The sequence below is a fragment of the Vitis riparia genome, chromosome 12 (genome assembly GCF_004353265.1).
Source record: "Vitis riparia cultivar Riparia Gloire de Montpellier isolate 1030 chromosome 12, EGFV_Vit.rip_1.0, whole genome shotgun sequence".
Classification (NCBI taxonomy): Eukaryota; Viridiplantae; Streptophyta; class Magnoliopsida; order Vitales; family Vitaceae; genus Vitis; species Vitis riparia.
Genome location: NC_048442.1, coordinates 16,348,296 through 16,370,630, shown reverse-complemented (window position 1 = coordinate 16,370,630; position 22,335 = coordinate 16,348,296). Strand labels below are relative to the sequence as shown.

Below are 22,335 nucleotides of genomic sequence, written 5' to 3'. Positions count from 1 at the left end.
TCCATTTTCTAAAACTATGAGCTATAGATGAATTTGTTGAATTGAATAGTCTCTTCCCAGAAACTTCATATTATGGGACTAATTTACTGAACCTAAAAGAGATTCTTCCAAGAATATACCTAAGCATGAAATAGTCCAACACTAACTCATGATATAATATTCTTCCTGTGTTCCTGTACACCCAATATTGGGGATGGTGTGGAAGTGCGCAACCGACTTAGCCATTTCAAAGACTTTGACCATTTGCAAAATTCCAAAATGAAGGAAAAGTCAGCTTGATAATCTTCTTCAAAGCAATAATGGTGGGGTTTTTGCTATATAAACGATTCATTGTCCCAGTAAGAAAGCCATCACCTTCAATATATCCTTAGCTATCTGCAAAATCTGCAGTGTCCAAGATGTATTTCTCAAGATTTGCCGCCTCCCTCTACCTGCTATCCTTTGCTTTCCTTCTCCAAACCATCGCTGGAACTGACCCTCTGTACCATTTCTGTTCAAGCTCTCAGAAGTTCATAGATAATGGCACATATGAGACCAACTTGAACAAGCTCATGGGCTATCTCTACTTAGCAGCTCCTCCCACAGGTTTTGGGAAAGGTTCAGTTGGTGAGAACAATGACCAAGTGAACGGGCTTGCTCTCTGTCGAGGTGATGTCTCAAACACAGACTGCAAAGCCTGTATTACCGAATCAAGCAGCGAAATCCGCAAACGCTGCCCAGACAACAAAGCTGCAATCATATGGTATGATTACTGCCTTTTGAAATACTCAAACGTGAATTTCTTTGGTCAAGTTGATCATCAGAACATGTTCTATATGTGGAACTTGAATAATGTAAGTGATCCTGATTCATTTAATCAAAAGACAAAGGAGCTGCTAAGCAACCTAGCCCAGCAAGCTTTTAACGCCATGAAAATGTATGCCACCGGAGAACTAGAGCTGGAAGAATCCAAAAAACTATATGGATTGACTCAATGCACCAGGGATCTTTCCAGCAGTGATTGTAAGAAGTGTCTTGATGATGCAATAAGTAAACTTCCAAACTGTTGTGATGGCAAAGAAGGAGGGAGGGTTGTTGGGGGGAGTTGCAACATAAGATATGAGATTTACCCCTTTGTCAATTCTTAGAGAACTTATCTTGTTCTCTAGAGTTTGCGGATCAGTATATTACAATAGATAAATGAAGTACTGTTGTACACACTTAAATTTCTCATGTTTGGGGATTGGGGTATCATGTCAGTGATGTCACTACACTTTCATCTGTTTGCTTGTATTTTATCTCTAAATCATAGATGTTCTTGAGTATAAAATTTCCCTGTTGTTAATTAGACTATAAATTTCATGCTGTAACGAGCAGCCATTCCACTCCCTCTCTTTAGTAATAAGGGCATTTAATACTTAATTCATCATATATAAATCGATCACAGGCAGGGTTCAGTGATATGGAAGTTGTCTTCTTCAATGAAAAATATCCAAAGCTTTCTAACCCATGCTTCTAGGCTAAATGAAAAAAAAAAAAAAAAATGCTGAATCCAAGGAAAAATAGGAATGATTTTCCTTGTAGTTCATGGTTTCATCTTTTTTTACTTGTAGTCACACAAACAATTCATTACATTTGATGGGACTATATATACATGCCTTGTATAAACATAGTTTTCTGCATTAATGGACATTGTGAAAGAGCAAGCTACTGAATATTAATCACAAAGGATCTCTTAATTGCCGAGGACGAGGATGGCAACACTGTTTTACACGTTGCAACTGGTAGGAATCAGAGCCAGGCGGTAAAAATAATATAAACTGTTATTGCCATGAGTCATTTTTCAAGATGAATAAGTAATGTATAGATCGGGTATATATAATTCCTCACTTAGCTTTGCACAAATCAAAGAGCACTTTTAGGAATACCTTTAAAGATCTACTTCTCTTCCTATTTCTCTCCTTCCATGTAGATATTGTATTACTTTAAATCCAATGTGTTCTTACTACTTCAAAAGGCATCTATATAATTATCAATATCCCATTCATATATAACATTAAGTACTTTCTCTTCTCCAATGTGAAGTCGCAATTAAAATGATTTTTCATGATTCACATTAGATTGGGGAAAAAGTTGTTGGGTCTATTGAACCCAAAACAAACAATATCTATAGTAATGAAAGTGAATCGTTATAATACAACTAGTTCGCATTGATTATTTATTTGTGTTGACATGATAAGATCATATAGTTACTAACCAAAGTTTAATTATCTTAGGCTTTACTTATCACTTTCAATCTCCCATGAAGCATGGCTATAGCAGACAACCATGTCATTACATCATGGCTATGTCAAGAAAATTTTGGGTGATAAATGAGGGCACGTACTATAACATTCAACTCTTGTTCTCTATGTCCAACTTGTTTCTGGAAGATATAGACTTAAGAAATTGGGTAATTTGTTAACTTGGATCAAACTGTTTATAGGTGAAAATTGATGTCCATGATAGATTTCATTGATTGATTGGGGTCGATTTAGGGGAGGGAGTATCTTTTTGTCTTCTTTTTTTTGGCGCTCAAAGAAGACTTAAGAAGTTGAGTTACAATATTCCCTTGTGAGGGACCCCTACCAGTGGAAAACCACCTACTTGCATGAGGACTCATCCTCATATTTTGCATGAATGGACAAATTAAATGTGGATCTGATATAAACAAAGGTAGTAGGTATCCTGAATTTGACTTGTTTCATCAATTGATGTCCAGAACTTGAAGTTGCCCATTAGTGAACAAATGAGAAGTCAGCTTTTCCGCTCTTAAATGGCTGGATGGGAAGACTCCGGCCTCCATATTTGACACAGCACCAGTACATTCCCACAAGAATTCGGTGATGTTCCAGAAGGGAGGTTGAAATTTGTTTTGTTGTAACCGATAAGACAAAATTAGATGAGTGTGCCACTAGCGAAAAATAAGCAAATTGAACATAAATTCTTGGAAAATGTTCAAGAAAAAATCTCTATTTAAAGGTAGGAGAGCAGCTCTTCTTGGAGAGAAGCACAACCACAAGATGATCCATTTCCCATTTCCATCCAACATGTGCTTCTCAAAATTAATCCCTCTCTGTCTTCTACTCCTCCTATCTCTTCTTCTCCAGGCTGCCATTGGGGCTGACCCTCTTTTTCATTTCTGTTTTATCCTAGAAAACTACACTTCCAATGACCCTTTCAATAGTAACTTGAATGAGCTAACAACCCTCCTCTCCTCCAAAGTTCCACCAACTGGATTCAGATTTGCCTCAACTGGACTAGGCCAAGACAATGTCTATGGCCTAGCTCTATACCGTGGCGATATCTCAAGCACAAACTGTAATGACCCACTCCAAACCAAGACAATGTCTATGGCCTAGCTCTATACTGTGGCGATATCTCAAGCACAAACTGTAATGACCCACTCCAAACCATGCATAGATTGTCCTCTTTAGACCCAAAGGAGTCCTCACGGCTTTAAAACGCGTGAACCATACACACACACACACACTTATATAGCGCAAAGAACTTTCCCCCTATCCAATGTTGGATATCACATCCCCCTCCTTATGTAAATACAACGTCCTCGTTGTGTCCCACAGGATTGCGGGATCAAACAGACGAACACCCTTACGGGGCCAAACAAACCCCCACACCGAGGTCGAAGATTAATCCTGATACCATTTGTAACGACCCGCTCCCAACCATGTAAATATTGTCCACTTTGGACCCAAAAGAGTCCTCACAACTTTAAAATGTGTTTATAGGATTAAGAAAAGTTCATACTTATATAGCGTCAAGAACTTTCCCCCCTATCCGATGTGGGATGTCACACAAACTGCAAAACTTGTGTTACTAAGGCAACCAAAGAGTTACGCAACTGGTGTCCCTACAACAAAGGAGTGATCATTTGGTACTATAATTGTCTCTTTAAGTACTCAAATGTGAAGTTCTTTGGAGAAATTGACAACAAAAACAAATTCCACATGTACAACGTACAAAGTGCTGATGATCCCACTTCATTTAACGTGAAAACAAAGGAGTTGTCGAGCAGCTTGTCCAATAAAGCATATGGTAGTCCAGTGCTGTTTGCTACGGGTGAGCTTGTGCTGGAAGAGTCGATGAAACTCTATGGTTTGGCGCAATGCACTAGGAATCTTTCAAGCCTTGATTGTAAGAAGTGCCTTGATGGTGCAGTAAGTGAACTCCCAAGCTGTTGCGATGGAAAACGAGGGGGAAGAGTTGTTGGTGGGAGTTGTAATGTGAGATATGAGCTTTACCCTTTTGTCAATGCTTAGACATGAATGCAGTTTAATCTTCTGCACTTAGGCATCACTGTCTTGTTATTGAGTAAGCTAAGTGCTCAACTATATGTGAACTTTACCTTCAGGTTTTTCTCGTTGCTTTAATTACTAGTTTGGTTTTCAAAGTCAGTAGATTCCCATTAGGTTTTTCTCTTTCCCCTTTTTGATTTGAGAATGCAAAAATGTAAAATCAAATCATTGATCTAAAGTAACTTTGTATGTGCTACTGTTGCCCCCCAAGCCTCTCATCATTTGAAGAAATTTAAATGGTCATTGACTTTCTACCAAGAAGATAGAGGAAATATTAATTACCAGTATTCAACATGTTTCTTGATAATGTTAATCTAGTATTGTTTTCTAGAACCATGTAGAGCTGTTATACATCGTAGTTGATTCACCTTCCAAATTTCGTTTTTGTCCAAAAGTCGGCTGGAGAAAAAGTCAATTGTAGATGAATATCCACTAACACAAGCATAAGCACCCAACTAATTGTAACGTTTTCCACTAGATATTCAAACTTCTACCTAAAACAATAAACAATAAACAATAAACGTCCAGAAGCCCCCCATGACCAATCCCTGTGTAAAGTGTTAAGCATATCAGACAAGTCAAACACTATATCATGGTATAATATTCTATCCTATCATGTTAGTAGGTTCACCTTCCATGTTCCTTTCCACTTTCCCATATGGGACTTGATCATCATGAACTGTTGGCGCCTCCAACTTATCCATTGCATTTTCTCAAGAAAACTTGGTCTCCATAGTTGAAAACTTCAAATCACTTTGATCATAATCACACTCCAAATTAAGGGAAGAAGTCAGGCATTGAAAAACTTCTCCCCTAAGCCAATGCTGAGATTCTCACCATATAAATGCTGCATTTCCCTTACCATGAAGCCATCACCTGCATTGTCCAAGATGTCTTTCTCAACATTTGCTTCATTTCTCTACCTTCTATCCTTTGTGCTCCTTCTCCAAACTGTCGTTGGGGTTGACCCTCTCTTCCATTTCTGTTCAAGCTCTGAGAAGTTCATAGATAATGGCCCATATGAGACCAACTTGAACAAGCTCATGGGCTATCTCTACTTGGCAGCTCCTCCCACAGGTTTTGGGAAAGGTTCAGTTGGTCAGAACCATGACCAAGTGAATGGGCTTGCTCTATGTCGAGGTGATGTCTCAAACACAGACTGCAAAGACTGTATTACTGAGGCAAGCACCGAAATCCGCAAACTCTGCCCAGACAACAAAGCAGCCATCGTATGGTATGATCACTGCCTTTTCAAATACTCAAACATGAATTTCTTTGGTCAAGTTGATTATCAGAACAGGTTCTACATGTGGAACTTGAATAATGTAAGCGATCCAACATCATTTAATCAAAAGACAAAGGAGCTGCTAAGCCACCTTGCCCAGCCAGCTTTTGTCAACCAGAAAATGTATGCAGTTGGAGAATTAGAGCTTGAAGAATCCAAAAAACTATATGGATTGACTCAATGCACCAGGGATCTTTCCAGCAGTGATTGTAAGAAATGTCTTGATGATGCCATAAGTGAACTTCCAAGCTGTTGTGATGGGAAAGAAGGAGGGAGGGTTGTTGGGGGGAGTTGCAACATAAGATATGAGATTTACCCCTTCCTCCTTAATTCTTAGAACTTACAGATTAATTTCTCTAGGTTTGTTTTGGCATCACCCATCCTATATATATTTGGGGAAATGCAGTATCATGTCGTGGAATGAAACATTGGCCTGTTGCCTATAATGATCCTGTATTCTTCATTTTCCTTTGTTAAATTCTCTTTCTTTTTCTTTGTATCTTTTGAGGGTTCATGTAAATCCTATTATAAAATCCAAACGACTTGACTTTATGTCCAAAATGAACTCCTCAAATTCTATAGAAAATTCTCTTGCAAATTAATATTAGGATTAGATATTCATATTAGGTATTCACAGGCATTATTTAAGTTAATTTTGGTCAAACAAGCAACTATATATTTATATTTAGAGGACTGAACATTGGAAAGGGGACATATTCGACTTGATAGCTAGAGAATGAAGGAAATTTTAATCATATTCAAGTTAATGATATAAATTTATCAAAACCAAAAATTTGATCAATATTTTACTAATATCACCCTGGAATGTATTTGATCTCTTTCAACCCACTTGTACAAGATCCAAAGGTTTTCAGTCCTAAATGCTAGGCTAACTAAAAGGCCAAAGGTGGATTCTAGGAAAAAGAGGTGTTGTTTTCCTCTTATTTTAATTTTCTCCGTTTATTTCTAGTCAATTAAACAACAATTTGAAGTCAATTTCCCTGCAAACTGACAAAGAAGACCTGGCCAAAGTCATGCAATAGAGGACGAGAAGTTGAGTTAATGCAGTAGCACCACATGGCGCAAATATCACACTCCATGATGGGACAAAAGTTGTTGCATAAACATTACAAGGAAATTGCCTCCATGGAAACTGGATTTTGGATGCAGTTGACCCCATTTGTGTTATGTCTGAAGTCTTTATACAACATCTATAATAAGATTGAAATATTGGTTTTTTTTTTGTGTTCATTTACTTCATTTCATAGAACAATGGATCCAAGATTGTTTGAGGCAGCCTGTAGGGGAGACACTGATGAACTGCAAAAATTACTTGAGGAAGACCGGTTCATGCTTGAAAGATGTTTGCTAGCCCCATACTCTGAGACCGTCCTACATGTTGCATCTATGGCTGGGCAAGCTGGTTTTGCAAAGGAGGTTCTGAGGCTGAAACCAGAAATTTCCTCAAGTATCAACAAAGACGGGTTCGCTGCAATACACTTGGCTTCTGCTAACGGGTTTGTGGACATTGTGAGGGAGCTATTGATGGTGAAACATGAACTTGGCCATCTTAGATGTAGTGACAGCAGAACTCCTCTTCATCTTGCAGCCATAACTGGGAGGACTGAAGTTATTAGGGAATTGCTTAGGATTTGCCCAGCAAGTATTGAAGATGTGACAGTTGGAGGGGAGACTGCAGTTCACCTTGCAGTGAAGAATAATCAGCTGGAGGCCTTGAAAGCCTTGGTGGAATCATTCAAGCATTCCAACATACAGGATCTCTTGAATGCCAAGGATGAGAATGGCAACACTGTTTTACACCTAGCAACTGCTAGGAAGCAGGGTCTGGTAAGAACTGACATACGCCTTCTCTCCATATGAACACAATATTATGAATGAATTCTACATAATCCAAGAGTCTTTTTAGGAAATCCAGTTGTTGAAATCAAAATGAATTAACTTCAAATCAATCATTTATTAATTTATGGCACACATTTAGACAAGGGTTTATTGGGGGATAGTAAGTCCAATTCCATTTTAGTATTTTCTTCCATTTTGGAATTTCAGTATGTCTTCTCTAATAAGCATGAATTGATGGTTTATTCCCTAATTCAGAATTAGAACAATCCACACCTTTTCAGATGAGGAGTTTGATAAATTTTGCCCACATGTAACAGACCATGAAATTGCTTCTTGGTGATGGTGATATGGCTGCTGCTGCAGTGGACGTGAACCTCACCAACAAGAGTGGCTTCACTGTTCTGGATTTGCTAGATGTTGTCCAACAAATTGTAAATGAACCGGGCGATTACATCCTCAGGGACTTGCTTCTTCGCTCAGGAGCCTTGAGAGCATCTGAACTGATCAAGTCTTCCTCTGCTGCCACTCCTCAAGTTCACCAGAACAGCTCCATCACTGAGCCGCCTCAGATTCAGAACCAGCAGAATGTGTTTGTGATGGAGACTTCATTTCTGAATCCTTCTCAACTCTGGAAGATGTCTGTCAAAGAATTAGAACAGTCCTCAGAAGGAACTAAAAATGCATTGATGGTGGTGGTTGTGCTCATAGCAACTGTCACCTACCAAGCTATCTTACAGCCTCCAGGTGGCTTTGATGCTCAAGGTTGGAACATAACACCATTCCAAGGACCAGCTCTTATGATAAAAAGTCTGCCATTATTCATTCCATTTACAATTCTTAATTCTGTTGGATTCTTCACATCGGTTGCGGTTATCATTCTGCTCATTAACAGGTTTCCTCTCAAAAAGCTGCTGCGCCTCGCAGTGTGTAGCATGGCTGCAACCTATGCCTGTGGATTTCTTTACATTGCACCTGCTGCTTTTATTGTTTCACTGGTGGTGCCAATGACAATGGCCGTAGTTCTCACAGCAGACCCAGTTGGCTTCCGCACCCATCTCACTAAGATGATGGCTAGATTTAGAGTAGGAAGCAGGGGAGTTTCTAGAAATGAAACCCATGTTGAGGCCTGAGTTGTGGGTGTGTGCAATGTTATATATAGTGACTTATGGTGCCTAGAAATGGCGTCCTTTTCTATTGTATTGTGAATTAGCAGCTTCTTCGCCTCAAGGACCTGAAACCCATGTTGGGGCTTGAGTTGTGGAATGTTATAGATAAACATTGAAGATACCATTTACCAGCTCTCCTAAAAAATAATCATTTTTAGTTACGTAAATTCACAGATATATGGAGGTGATCATCGTCCAACAGAGTACCGGGAACAAATTCAAGTGCAATAAGTAGGAAGCTGAAGCTTTAAACAATCGGTCAAGGCCATCTAGAATGGGGATCCGTCCTCATATTCTTGAGTGAATGTACCCATTGTGTATGTGAGCTTCAGTAACTAAAGTATTATAGCTGAATATACCTGCACCATGATGCCTGGAACTTAAATTACTCAATACTGGTAGATTTCCATGTGAATACAGTGATGTTCTAGAGATGTTGAGTTTTGACTTGTAACTGGTGAGGAGTTGGATGAATATGCCACTGCAAAAAAGCTAGCAATTTCAGCATATATGCTTGGGCAATGTTCAAGAAAATTTCTCTATTTAAAGATTGGTGAGTTACTTATAGAGAAACACACTCACAAGTCACAAGCTGATCGTCTTCCATTTCCATCCAACAGGTACTTCTCAAAATCAATCCCTCTGTCTTCCACTTCTCTCTCTTGTTCTCCACGCCATAATTGATGCTGACCCACTTTACCATTTCTATTTTAGCCCAGAAAAACTACACTGCCAATGACCTTTTCAGTAGTAACTTGAATGAGCTAGCAAGCCTCCCATCTCCCAAAGTTCTCCCAACTGGATTTGGACTTGCCTCAACTGGACAAGGCCAGGACCGTGTAAACGGTCTTTCCTTGTGCCATGGTGATGTCTCAAGTACATACTGTAAAACGTGTCATTGAGGCAAGCAAAGAGTTACACAACCGCTGTTTCTACAACAAAGGAGCAGTCATTTGGTACAATAACCGGCTCTTTAAGTACTCAGATGTGCAATTCTTTGGTGAAATTGACAACAAAAAATAAGTTCTACAAGTATAACACACTGTCTGTTGATCCCACTCATTTAACACAAAAACAAAGGAGTTGTTAAGCAGCTTGTCTAATAAAGCATATGTTAGCCCAGTGCTTTTTGCTCCTGGAGGGCTAGAGCTTGAAGAGTCGATGAGACTCTATGGCATGGCTCAATGCAGTAGGGATCTTTCGAGGGACTTTTGACAAGAGTCAAGTCATTTTAAAAAATTATTCTTAAATTATTGTAGTAGAAAAAGTTATTCTAAATATATGGTAGTTTTTGTCAGGTAGAAAAGAGGGGCATGGATAAAAATTTTTTTAAAGCAAAATCGTCTTTTGAAAAGATGATTTAAAAAAAAAAATTAAATAGAAATCATCTCGAGACGATTTCCCATTAAAAAAAATCTCAAATTAAAAGAAAATTACAAAAAATAATTTTTTAAAAAAAATAAAAAATAGAATCCCAAATTAAAAAAAATTAATATTACAAAAAATTAGAAATTCAAACTAATTTAAAAAAAAATAAATAAATAAAAATTTCAAAGGGAAATCATCTCTTCAAGAGACGATTTTCCCATTTAAAAAAAAAATTCAAAATTAAAAAAAATAATATTACAAAAAATTGGAAATCCAAACTAAATTAATATATATATATATATATTCAAAGGTAAATTTCCCATTAAAAAAAAATCCCAAAGGGAAATCGTCTCTTGAAGAGACGAGTTCCCATTAAAAAAAATTAATATTACAAAAAATGAATTTTTTAATAAAAAAAATCCCAAATGGGAAATCGTTACTTGAAGAGACGATTTCCCTTTGAATTTATTTTTTAAAAAAAAAATTAGTTTGAATTTTCAATTTTTTGTAATATTATTTTTTTTTAAGAAATGATTTCCCTATTGAATTTATTTTTTATTTCCATTTAAATTTTTTTTTTCAAAAGACGATTTTGCTTAAAAAAATTTTATCCGCCGACCTTCTCTTCTATCTGGCAAAAACTACCATATATTTGAAATTACTTTTTCTCCTACGATAATTTAAAAATATTTTTTTTAAATTACCGTACTACTGTAAAAGTCCATCTTTCAAGCCTTGATTGTAAGACGTGCCTCAATGGTGTAGTAAGTGAGCGATGGAAGAGTTGTTGGTAGCAGTTGTAATATAAGATATGAACTTTACCCTTTTGTCAATGCTTAGAGCATCATTATAACCATGTTTACCTAGGCATTAATATCTTGTTACATCCCCTTCTGGTTCTTCCCCTTCCTTTTATATGAGTTTGGCTCTCAGAGTGTCAATAGTTCCCACCTGAATTTGGAGTTTGGAAGTGGATTTCAACTACAGAATTCCCCTTTTGAGTTGAATTAGTTAAACAAGGAATTTGATGTTGATTGGGATAGCAGAAAAATCTGACCTCAAATCATTCATGTGAACTATGTGAGAACGTTGCACCACAAGTTCGAATTGTAGGAAACTTAAAAGACAGGCATTTGACTCTCAGCTCTGAGTAAACCTAGGTTTTCTCCGGTCTCTTTTCATCTTTACATCATTGAATCATCACAATAACATAATCATCCAATATTAGCAACCGGAGAAGAAGCCTCTCACCAATTTTTTTCTTTCTGTCACAATAATTCTTTAGATCAAACAATATGGGACTCAAAAACTCTTGTGAATGAGCTGGGAATGCCAGTGATGCAAACCCCCCAACACCACTTAACTACTAAGGAAACTTGAACTTGGAACCTTTAGTTCCTTGCTAGAGGTTGCTATCACGGAGCCATACCTCAGGAGCTCCTCATATTATCATACAGATCTTTTGAAAAATGTAAAACAAAATTTATAAGTGCACTAAATTAAACCTTAGTTTACTTCAGCTGATTTTTTTTTCCTTTTTGGGGTTAAGAACACCTGGTCATCTTCCAATCCTAATAGACATATTAATAATAGACCACATTGCAAATCATCGCCTAAATGGAAAGCTAAGATTCATTTAATGAAAGGATTAAGCGCTCTGAGAAGCATACCTATTATCATGCATGACGGCATTAGGATTTATAATCCCATTTGGTGATGCTTTATGCAGACACTGTTACAGGAAAGAATTTAGGATATAGAATCTAGGTTTTTTTTGGCTAAATTTTTGTCATTATTCCATGGTTAGTATGATAATGTGCAAAAGGAAGAGTTTTCAATAAGAACATGAATGGTTTCATTTATAATTTTGATCACAGTTTTCTATTGCCATAAAATCAAGACACATCTCAAAACCATGGCTGAGAAAGAAATCATAGAGTTTTAGTGAAGATCAAGATTACTTTCTTAAGCATTTTCTTGATAAAAAAAACCACACAACAATAATAGTACAGTGACTACAATCAATTTGCTTAAGTCAGAGAGAATATATTAAAATCACTTGCACCGTAAATGTATTATTCTGAAGCCCCATTTGGAGACTGACTCAACCAGGCAAGTGGGTTGATCTTACCTTATTATGCTGTACTTTTTCAACCATTACACCTAAATGTTTAAATTATTTCTCCTCTCCCCGCCGAATGTGGAGCATTAACTATTAAAAAAATCGAAGATCTTTAGAAAATGGAGCTCTGAACCTGCACCCATTTTCATGACAGCTTCCAAACATTTGTTTGGTGGGTTGAATACTTGGATTAGGTTCACCTACAAAGACAAAGTCATCCAACAATATAAACCACTCCATGGAATATTTTTGACCTTTCTTCATACAATATTTTAACATGAAAGCTACTCCATAAACTGCCTCATATAATATTTGATCATAAAGCTCATATATGAATGCAATGCCCACAACCATTCCGGGAGTTACTGGTTTACGTATGGAGTTCAGCATGTCATCGAATATTAGGTTTTAGGAATACCAAGTCAAATGGCGCGTACCTGAGCCAAGTCACTGATCATGGCATCAACTAATCTGCATCAACTACCAACCATACTGAGAACAACCTGTCCTTAGCTTATTTCAGGAACAGTTAAACCGATGCAAATGAGTGAGCCATAAACAAGCATTAGCCTTGGTGTTGAAAGGACTCAATCCTTGGTCTCTTCCATCTCTATAAATAGATGCCCTTCTGCAAACTGAAACTAATTCAGTCTTTCTTGTCTACATCTCTTCTCCTCATTCCCACTTCATTGCCAGGTTGACCATGCTGAGAGCACAAATGAGCTTGGCTGTTACAGCCTTGTTCATCCAACTGGGCATGGCAGCAAATTACACGGTTGGAGGTCCAAATGGTGGATGGGATACCAGCAGTAACCTGCAAACCTGGGCATCTGCACAAACATTTATAGTTGGAGATAACTTGAGTAAGTCTATACTATATTTGGATAGCATTATCAACAGGCATAGATAGAAATATGCTTACTAAATCTGCATGGTTTAGGCTGTGATTTGTGAAACATTAATTCATGGAGAATGGGGATTAGATTAACCAACATACTTTTATTTTCAGTTTTTCAGTTCACACCGAATCATGATGTGCTTGAAGTTTCAAAAGCAGACTATGACAGCTGCTCAACAAATAATCCCACTCAAACTTACAGCAGCAGCCCTGCAGTCATACCTCTCTCATCCCCAGGGAAGAGATGCTTCATCTGTGGAATGGCAGGACATTGTAGCCAAGGAATGAAGATCGAACTAGACACTCTTGCATCATCTTCCCCACCATCAGCTTCACCATCATCTCCTCCAACTTCATCACCTGCTTCCCCTGTCACTCCTCCAACTTCATCACCTGCTTCCCCAGTCACTCCTCCAATTTCATCACCTGCTTCACCTGTCACTGCTCCCACTTCCTCTCCACCTTTAGAGACTCCTCCACCACCAAAATCTACTCCAACAATATCTCCTTCATCACCATCCACAACACCTACGAGTAGCCCTGCACCATCCTCTGATGTTCCTTCTGCTGAACCTCCAACAAGCTCCCCATCACCATCCCCTTCATCAGCTCACAAAGGCAGTTTTGAAGGCAGTCTCATAATGGGGTTCAGTTTAATGATGACAATTCTTCTGGCCCTCTAAGCATTTGAAGTTTCTTGTGGGAATTTGATTAATATTTGTTTAAGATTGTTTCTTTTCCGATTTGATGCTGCCCAGAGCATTTGAGAAACAGATTATTTACAATAGTATTCATCATTACCAATAAAGCATCCGATGCAATGTTATCCAAGGTCAAAATTTAATCAAAACCAGCAAGAACCTGCCTCCATAAAAAATATATTGAATAAGTACTTGGATTAATGTGAGACTGTATTTTTCCCATTCTGTTGTCCAATAGATTTTAGACATGCAAATGAAACAGTTTCATTTTCTTTACCTTCACAAATCCATTCTGTCGAGGGAAGGATCCGAGCACATACACATATAAGGACAAAACCCAGGGCTTGTCATCCAAAAAGGCATTCTATTCAAAGATGAACGCAAGTGTTTGTTCCAAAGATGTACTTGGCTTACTTCAACAGTTGATTTAAAAACATACAACAATCATATTTGCTTATTGTATTTTACATGCAATCAGCAGAAATCCAAGGGAGTCATTGGTTTCTGATAACAATGACAAAGTAAAATAGACGAGGAACTCTTTGGGCACTGAGAGTGTAGACCAACCGTTGATGTCCTCCAACTTAAGCCACTGGGGGACGGAGAACATGATCCTGTGATGTGTCAACTGCAGCAGGTGGCATGAATTGCCACATGGCAACACTAGGGTAACCAATGAAAGGCATCAGCTTGTTGCCAGGAGCTCGGCCTTGGGCAGCAAATGCAGCTGGCATTGCAGAAGGATGAGGCAGAAAGCCTGGCTGTGCACTAATGGCTTTGACTTGCTGCTCCAGCTTCTCCTTTTCGGCTTTTAACCTTTGCTTCTCATCCCGAAGCTCATTTTTCTCAGCCTGCACAAACATAGAAATTCATTAACGTTACACATCTCATCTAATTTCCTTTAAGAAATGACCAATATCTGGGCACCAGATGGAATGAAACAAGTGTTTTTCTTTTTTCTTTTTTTTAGTAGGCAATAAGAGAAGTGAATTAAAGAAAAAAAGTGCCCATCAAAAAAAGGAGCAAAGAAGTACACACAATGTATACAAATCTGCACCTAGAAAAAAATCAAAACAAATAGCCCCGGCTACAATTAACCAATGCCCATTGATATCTATTAAATCAAAGAAGGAACAGGAAGAGAGTTGCCCCCCTATAGGATCACGAAAACAAGGTCCTTTCTGTAGCCAATTGAAACCAAAATATCGATGAAGCAGCACTTCCTAAATACATTCATCCTTCAAACAGAGAAAGAAAGAAAGAAAGATTTATTTTGTACAGCCAACTGAAACCAAACCTTACCTTCAATTCCTTAATCTTCTCTTGCAAATCCCCATTTGACTCCTTCAGCTTCTGTGCTTCACTTCGTAATTGAGTCACCATTCGAACAGCATCACTCAAAATAGCAGCCTTGTCCGTTTTGGGTGGCCTTCCAGGCTCCAAGATAGAACCCAATTCCAAGAACCTTAAGATTATTCCAAATTTGATGTGAGAATTAAAAGACAGAGAACACTGAATGAGAGAAGAGAAAGAACGATATCATGCCTCTCATTCAGCCTATCCCTCCGCAATTTTTCCCGGCAAGCTTTGGTGCCAGTTGCACCACATGATTCATGCTTCAACCTGTAAAAGCAACTGCACATCATGGAACATATAGACAGATAGATGGATAGATAGGGAGACAGAAAAATGCAAGCATCCAAGCAGCAGTACGGGGCCAAATCTGTTACTCTTGCTTACCAAACTCTAGCAGAAGAGAAGAGAAGATATCTACCGTTTTCGGGGTCCAAGTTCTTTTAGCCCATCTGAATCCCCAAACGAACAATCAGCTTCCAAACTGGAAACAAAGAGTTCAGACATCAAAATGCAAATTAAAAAGTGAGAAAATATTTTCATATGATTATTGATCATGGATGAAACTGGCCAGCTTAGCACACATTCTTTGAAATTTACAGCTCCCTCCTGGATGACATGATGTCAATTTTCACCTGTATTTATCTGTAAATCCAATAAAAAATTTCATTTCACCCCAACAACAGCCTCAAGAACCACAAACACCAGATAATTGCTTCCTTCTCACAAATCCTCAAATAGTCAAAAACATAATTTGACAAAAGTAAAATATATTTAAAAGAACAAGATTGCTTCAAACTGAACATTAATTATTTCACTATGTCAAATAAAAAGAAAATCTATAACCTCCAATGCATCAATGATATTTCATACTATGGCAGAATTGGCAGGCTACAGCCACACCAAACTGTTTTTCCATGAAACACTAGAAAGGATCACGAAACAAGTTTCCAAAACAAGTATAGCCAATAGGATCAAGGCTGCCTCCTAAATCCTAGGTCAACAACCTTTTAGAAAAAAGTGTCTGTTGCACATCCCTCAATCCCTGAAATGGATTAATTAATCTACTTTGCATGCCTCTTGCACAGTGACTTCCAACCAAGAACAGAGAACACATCAATTTGGAATGGTTACTTTTTATGGTTAATCATTTCCTTAGATGCCAATTACACCAGACTGTTCAATGAAGAGACTAGAGATCAATTTAAAGGTTGAGATGATTCATATTAACCAATCAACAGCCTACACATATTAAATAAACTATAACAAGCTTGACATAGAATTCTCGAATAATATCCAAATGATAAGCGAGCCTGAAAAACCACTAAACATCTAGGCCCGCTTTCATTCAATACAATCCTTCCCAAAGATAAAGCAACCAATTCACACCAATCTCAAAGCATCAGTTAAAAGGAGAATAAGATCACATTATAATAAAACCAAAAGGAATCAGAATGTGAATTTTATGCCCATTGGCAAAAGAACTAACTGTATTCACCCAAGTCAAGTCAAGCCAATCCAAATCGTCTCAGAAAACAAAGATCACAGCTACAAAACAGTGAGTAAAACCCCATAACACCTTGGTGCAGTGCATGATTAATATACTATAGGTGACTAACCAGATTAAAAATTCAACGAAATGAAAGATTAAAACAAGGATTAACCTTATCTTTTTCCTAACACACCCAAAATCACATCCTTACTCAGAAGTCAATGGCCAGAAATGACCCTCGAATTATACCCCTCCTAAGATGCCCCCATGAATATTCGACAGAAAATAAAAAATTCCTGTTTGGTTGAAGAGAAATCCAAGAAAAAGAAATAAAATATTTTGAAATATTTTTACACTTCATTATTTGGGACCATAAGAAAAACCAGAACCTCCACTGAACTAAGCCTACCCTAATTTTTAGCGTAACAGAGGTTAAGTTTCATAACCTGAAAGCTGGAACAACACGAAACATATGCAAGATTCAATATTTCCCTTTTCCTTCGGTTTTCCCGACAACCAAACAGGAAATTAATACAAAAAAACGGAGGTAAATCACTCACCTTACACTAGAGGAACTTTTGAGAGCTTGAGAGGGCCAGGAGAATCCGGTTCCGGGCGTCGGTTCCGGAAATTCGCCGCCGGGAACGGTGATATCTTCCATCAAGCCATAATCAAAGAGCCAATTGGAGTTCTCTGAGGAATCGAGCGCCATCGTTGTCCTCAGCTCATGAAATCACGTGAATATGCGGATAATCCCCTGCCCGGTTGGTGGGAAAATGAAAGAAAAGGAAAGAAAAGAGAAGAAATGGAGAGGAAAGGAAGTAGCGATGCCTGAGAGCACGCTCACACAGTCCTTTTGTGTGCCCATAAGGGAACTGGGCTTGAGGCCTAGTGCAGATTGGGTTGGGCTTGATGAGCCCACGAAGAGGGAATTTATCTGTCTTGTTACCTGATTTTATTGTTAGTGAAAATAAATTCCACATCTTGAAACCTAGCCCTACAAATTATTCTTAAAAAAAAATATTATTTTTAAATTTATGGAAATATTTTCACTAAATTCTAAATAGAACCTTAATACTTAATAGTATTAAATATTAGGTTGTTTGTTTTTGTAGTATTTTATTTCTATTAAGTATTAAAAAGTAAAAAAAAACCATTGTGTTATTTTTTCTATTTAGAAAAAGCCACATATTTTGGCTTTTTCTATTTAGTAAAAAGTTTATAATAAGTCATGAAAAAGTAAAAAAACAAACAACCTAAATTCTAAAACTAAATGGTTTTCAGCAAAAAGCCAAAAAAACAAACACCACCTAAGAGTTAAACTTCTACAATTCTTATTCTATGTTTGGTTTTTGAAAATTTTGAAGAAAATATAAGGAAAAATAGTAAAAAAAAAAAATGAAGAAAAGAAAAAATGAATAATTTTTTTTAAAAAAATTGCTTTAAATTTATTTTTATATAAAAATTAAATAATTTAAAAATACATAATTTTTAAATTAATTATAAATATTTTTTATTTCTATTTTTTTTAGTTACACATGAAAAATGTGGGTCATGAAATTCAACATTTGGGTCAAAAGTTTGATCCCAATCATACAACTTTAAGCTTCACCCCTACATACAAGGCCAAAACCACAAGTCTAAGATGGCAATGATATTATGATAATATGAAAATGCAAAAATTGTGACAAATTATAATTATAATAATATGAAAATGCAAAATGGGTAGAAAATGAAATGAAAATTAAATGCAAATGAAGTTGTGGCAAATGAAATGTGATGGAAGTGTGAAAAAGAAAAGAAAATGGGTTGGATTGAAAAAGTTTAGCTATTTTATTTCATTTATTCTATATTTCATCTTTTTTATATTGAATATTTTGCATTTCACCAATTAGTTTTCAACAACAACAAATGGAAAAAAAAGATGAAAAATAACAAAAAATAAAAATAAACAAGGCTTAAGTTAATCTTAATACTAAAGTATTATTAAGTTGTTTTACTAAACATACGTAACATATTATTACATTATTAAGTTAGAGGGTATTTATTAAGTCAGCTGAATGATTTAATTTAAGTCATTAAGAATAATAAATGTGTTTAGTAAAGTAACTTAATATGGTAACTTCAGTTAAATTTTTTTTGGATATATCAAGTTATAAATTAAAAATAATTTTGATGCACCAATTTAATGAATTAATAATTTTAGTAATATTCAATTTAAAGTTATTTTAAGCCATTAAATATCAAGTTTATAAAAAATCCTCTTAATTTTTCAAATAGTAATAAGTATAACCTTAAAGGTTTGTTTGAAAATACTTTCAAAAACTATTCTCAAAAAATAGTTTGTGAAAACAGTTTTGAAATGTTTTCAACTAGTTTTTTACGTTTTCAAATGTTGTTCAAAAATAAATTTATACTTAGTATCTTATTTTGAATTATTTTTATATTTATCCTATAATTGGAAATAATTAAAATATGTTTTCAAAAAATATCTTATTTTCCATTTTTAAAAACAAAAAAAAAACATTTTATATTTTTAGTTATCAAATCTATCTTCCTATTTTCGAAAACAATTAAAAAAATACTCTAAATTGCTTAATTCCCTATATTAAGAAAAATGTTACCCTAAATCAAGTAAGAAATTTTGTTTTTTTTTTATTTATTTCAATAATATTTGAAACCCCACAAGTGGACTTCTATCTTTATCTACTAAATTAGAAGGTCAACATGTATCCCAAGTGGGATTTAAGCTAATTTCTCAATTTGCAAACTAAAGTTTTCATGCTACTCAAAACCTAAAAAATTGCATCCAAACACACCCACAAATCCATTAGAGTATGTCATCCCATATGTAGTCAAAACAAAGTCTATTATCCCAAAAAATTTAAAATAAAAATAAAAAAGAAATTGTTTAGTGGTTGAGGGCTAAGATTCCATTCATTCAAATATTTTATTATACATAGGTGATGTAAGGGACAATACAATAAATTTTTAGTGGTAATTAAAAATTCTTAGCAAAAATTTGAAAGGTACCCTAATATTTAACAAAGGGGTAAGTATGGGAGCATGGACTATAGGGGGGATATACCTTTTTTAAGGGTCAAGATTGGGGTATTCAATGCATGTGCCCTTATAAATAAGGGTCACATGGGGTCTCCCTATGTGTAAAAGTTGTGCCCATGCCTCCCCCCTCTCTCTATCATTTCCTAGAGGGGTCCATGAGTGTGTCACATGTGAAGGAAAAGTTATTTATTTTTCACCTTAACTACTTATTTATTGTACTTGGAAATAATATATATGCTTAACCCACTCACTTTTTTCACAAAGAAAGTTTATTTTATCCCAAATGACTTTTTAATAGCTTGTTATTTCGATTTATATGCTTAAATATGTAGATTTGATGCACATGTGTTGATGTAAAATGCTAAAGTGATATTTAAAAAAGGTTGTTTGATAAATTTTTTAATATAGGTTGAGGAAGAATCATGATTTTTCTTCAATATGATAGTAAGAAATAGGATTCTATTTAATTAATTTTTTTTAAATTAAAAAAATTCTTTATTTTTAGTAAAAATATTTTTTTTATATAATGATAATTAGACTCCGTCTGACATTTTAAGAAGTACTTTTAGTCTAAAAAGTGTCTTTTAAAAAAAAATTAGACAGTATTTGATAGTGCTTTTAGCTTTAAAGTACATTTTATAGTGTTTTTAAAATAACTATTTTCTCTAGAATGTTTTTAGAAGAATCACTTATCAAGCATCCGGGAAACACTAAAAGTGATTTTTCAATACTATAAATGAGTTTTTAGATTTTTAAAAGTGTTTCATAAAATTTTTCAAATAACTTTTGTTGAGCTATAAATAGAAAAGGAGAATTATTATCCTATTATATTAGTTTCCTATTTTTGTAAATAGATAGTTTTATGATTTAGGAATAAGTTAGTTTCCTATTATGTCTCTTGTTTCCTATTTCTTCTCTTATAATCTCTTATATAAACTGTGTGTATAGTCAATTTAATATACAAAACTTATTATTTTTCATCCCATATTTCGTGTCATGGTATCAAATCTGTAGGTTTTTAAGACTTGGGCATCATTCTGGCCTTCATCGCCATTTATTCTAGCCTTCATAGCTGGATTTTTTTTATTCACGTGTTCTTTTACCAGCCTTCATTGTTGTTGGGTTTCTTTTTGTTTCGCGATCTACCTTAATTCCCAAGAGATCAGGTTTTTTCGTGGAAGATGTCAAAGGTTGCAGAGACGACTACTACAGCACAATCGGAGGAGATTGTTCGATCTCAACAACCCGGGGAATTGCAAAACATTTAGGCTGCATATAGGTTGGATGGAAAAAATTACCTTAAATGGTCTCAACTTGTTCGCACTGTGCTGAAAGGGAAAGGGAAGATCAACCATCTTATAGGTACAAGACCGAAACCAAGAGATCCCCGTTTTAAAGCATGAGATGAAGAAGATTCTATGATTATGGCGTGGCTATGGAATTCTATGACTCCTGAGATTAGCGACACATGTATGTTCTTAGCTACGACTAAGGATATTTGGGACGTAATCCAATAGACGTATTCAAAAGCTGGAGATATGGCTCAAGTATATGAGGTTAAGGTGAAGACAATTGCTGCAAAACAAGGAAGTAAAACAATTACTGAATATGCCAATCAATTGAAAGCTTTGTGACAAGAACTTGATCATTATAGGGTGATAAAAACCAAATGTCCTGAGGATGCCACTGTTCTAAAGGATTTCATTGAACAAGATAGAGTCCATGATTTTCTTGTTAGGCTTAACTCATAATTTGATCAAGTGAGAATCCAGATTCTTGGCAAGTAGGAGGTTCCATGCTTTAATGAGGTGGTGGCACTGATTCAAGGCGAGGAAAGTCGAAGAAGTGTTATGCTTGAACCATAAACCTTGGATGAATTAGCCCTAGTTGCAAAAACAGAATATTCTGAGCAAGGAAAGAATGATCTGCCTAAACACTTGGGTAGAGACAATCAGTGGAAGGAGAACAAGGACAATCTCTGGTGCACCTTTTGTAAGAAACCAAGGCACACAAAAGAGAAGTGTTGGAAGCTGAATAGTAAACCACCAAGTTGTGAATGGGAAAACCGTAGAGGGCAACAAAGGCCTCAAGTACACATGGTAGAGCAATCCAAAACTGAGGAAAATTCAGCAACAAGCGGGTTCAATAGTGAAGATATGGAAATGTTGAGAAGCTTGTTGGGATCCCTTGACAAACCTACTGGAACTTGTTCTTTGGCTCTTTCAAGTACACCTTCACTCTCTTTTTGCATAAATGTCTCACACAGGGTTTATGATGACTCTTGGATAATAGACTCCAGTGCCACAAACCATATGACCTCAAAATCTCAAATTTTCCATACCTATACCCCAAGCCCAAGTAACAAGAAAATTGCAGTGGCCAATGGCTCTTGAGCTACCGTTGCAGGTTTTGGAGACATATACATCACACCTACCCTTATTCTTAAAAATGTCCTTCATGTACCAAAATTTTCGGCCAACTTTGTTTCCATTCAAAAGCTTACCCATGATCTTAAATGTTATGCTATTTTTTTCCCTTCTTACTGTATTTTTCAGGAACAAGGCTCAGAGATGAGAATTGGACTTGCTAAGGAAAGGAGTGGTCTTTACCACCTTGAATCATCTCAGAAAACTAGTAATAATTTATCGTTGTCTTTTCTCAGTTCCTCAAATAATGATATCATTTGGTTGTAT

At 36.1% G+C, this 22,335-nt stretch overlaps 6 protein-coding genes across 7 annotated transcripts; 5 read left to right on the top strand and 1 right to left on the bottom strand.

The window, feature by feature from the left end:
• Positions 1–366: 366 nt before the first annotated feature.
• LOC117927157 (cysteine-rich repeat secretory protein 38-like) lies at positions 367–1,344 on the top strand. Its single transcript, XM_034846574.1, has one exon. It carries the CDS (start codon positions 399–401, stop codon positions 1,125–1,127), a length of 729 nt encoding a protein of 242 aa, XP_034702465.1. The 5' UTR covers positions 367–398; the 3' UTR covers positions 1,128–1,344.
• A 1,724-nt stretch (positions 1,345–3,068) lies between these two features.
• LOC117926210 (cysteine-rich repeat secretory protein 38-like) lies at positions 3,069–4,298 on the top strand. The gene is made up of 2 exons (XM_034845287.1): positions 3,069–3,331; positions 3,833–4,298. The coding sequence occupies exons 1-2, from the start codon at positions 3,069–3,071 to the stop codon at positions 4,296–4,298; spliced, it is 729 nt and encodes a 242-aa protein (XP_034701178.1).
• An 833-nt stretch (positions 4,299–5,131) lies between these two features.
• Positions 5,132–6,082, top strand: LOC117926394 (cysteine-rich repeat secretory protein 38-like). The gene has a single exon (XM_034845483.1). The coding sequence runs from the start codon at positions 5,156–5,158 to the stop codon at positions 5,954–5,956; it is 801 nt and encodes a 266-aa protein (XP_034701374.1). The 5' UTR covers positions 5,132–5,155; the 3' UTR covers positions 5,957–6,082.
• A 760-nt stretch (positions 6,083–6,842) lies between these two features.
• Positions 6,843–9,070, top strand: LOC117926393 (ankyrin repeat-containing protein BDA1-like). Of its 2 annotated transcripts, XM_034845482.1 has the most exons (3): positions 6,843–7,467; positions 7,797–8,241; positions 8,372–8,579. In XM_034845482.1, exons 1-3 carry the CDS (start codon positions 6,892–6,894, stop codon positions 8,485–8,487), a joined length of 1,137 nt encoding a protein of 378 aa, XP_034701373.1. In that variant the 5' UTR covers positions 6,843–6,891; the 3' UTR covers positions 8,488–8,579. The 2 variants fall into 2 exon arrangements, with proteins under 2 accessions (XP_034701373.1, XP_034701372.1); XM_034845481.1 differs by having other exon boundaries at positions 7,797–9,070.
• Positions 9,071–12,594: 3,524 nt separating this feature from the next.
• Positions 12,595–13,890, top strand: LOC117927112 (uclacyanin 1). The gene is made up of 2 exons (XM_034846520.1): positions 12,595–12,998; positions 13,145–13,890. Exons 1-2 carry the CDS (start codon positions 12,839–12,841, stop codon positions 13,714–13,716), a joined length of 732 nt encoding a protein of 243 aa, XP_034702411.1. The 5' UTR covers positions 12,595–12,838; the 3' UTR covers positions 13,717–13,890.
• A 188-nt stretch (positions 13,891–14,078) lies between these two features.
• Positions 14,079–17,406, bottom strand: LOC117927113 (transcription factor ILR3-like). Its single transcript, XM_034846521.1, has 5 exons — positions 17,140–17,406; positions 15,509–15,571; positions 15,280–15,357; positions 15,037–15,199; positions 14,079–14,585 (listed from the first exon to the last, which is right to left on the bottom strand). Exons 1-5 carry the CDS (start codon positions 17,289–17,291, stop codon positions 14,319–14,321), a joined length of 723 nt encoding a protein of 240 aa, XP_034702412.1. The 5' UTR covers positions 17,292–17,406; the 3' UTR covers positions 14,079–14,318.
• Between the last annotated feature and the right edge of the window lie 4,929 nt (positions 17,407–22,335).

What these genes read in the sequence shown, in the direction of transcription:
- LOC117926393 (XM_034845481.1), top strand. Translation starts at nt 6,892, where the DNA reads ATGGATCCAAGATTGTTTGAGGCAGCCTGTAGGGGAGACACTGATGAA. An exon ending in CTGCTAGGAAGCAGGGTCTG is followed by an intron (nt 7,468 to 7,796) that starts GTAAGAACTGAC and finishes CACATGTAACAG; the next exon opens with ACCATGAAATTGCTTCTTGG.
- LOC117927113 (XM_034846521.1), bottom strand. Translation starts at nt 17,291, where the DNA reads ATGGCGCTCGATTCCTCAGAGAACTCCAATTGGCTCTTTGATTATGGC. An exon ending in GAACTTGGACCCCGAAAACG is followed by an intron (nt 15,358 to 15,508) that starts GTAGATATCTTC and finishes TTGCTTTTACAG; the next exon opens with GTTGAAGCATGAATCATGTG. An exon ending in AGGGATAGGCTGAATGAGAG is followed by an intron (nt 15,200 to 15,279) that starts GCATGATATCGT and finishes AATAATCTTAAG; the next exon opens with GTTCTTGGAATTGGGTTCTA.
- LOC117926394 (XM_034845483.1), top strand. Translation starts at nt 5,156, where the DNA reads ATGCTGAGATTCTCACCATATAAATGCTGCATTTCCCTTACCATGAAG.
- LOC117927112 (XM_034846520.1), top strand. Translation starts at nt 12,839, where the DNA reads ATGCTGAGAGCACAAATGAGCTTGGCTGTTACAGCCTTGTTCATCCAA. An exon ending in TATAGTTGGAGATAACTTGA is followed by an intron (nt 12,999 to 13,144) that starts GTAAGTCTATAC and finishes TTTTATTTTCAG; the next exon opens with TTTTTCAGTTCACACCGAAT.
- LOC117926210 (XM_034845287.1), top strand. Translation starts at nt 3,069, where the DNA reads ATGTGCTTCTCAAAATTAATCCCTCTCTGTCTTCTACTCCTCCTATCT. An exon ending in TACCGTGGCGATATCTCAAG is followed by an intron (nt 3,332 to 3,832) that starts CACAAACTGTAA and finishes TGTGGGATGTCA; the next exon opens with CACAAACTGCAAAACTTGTG.
- LOC117927157 (XM_034846574.1), top strand. Translation starts at nt 399, where the DNA reads ATGTATTTCTCAAGATTTGCCGCCTCCCTCTACCTGCTATCCTTTGCT.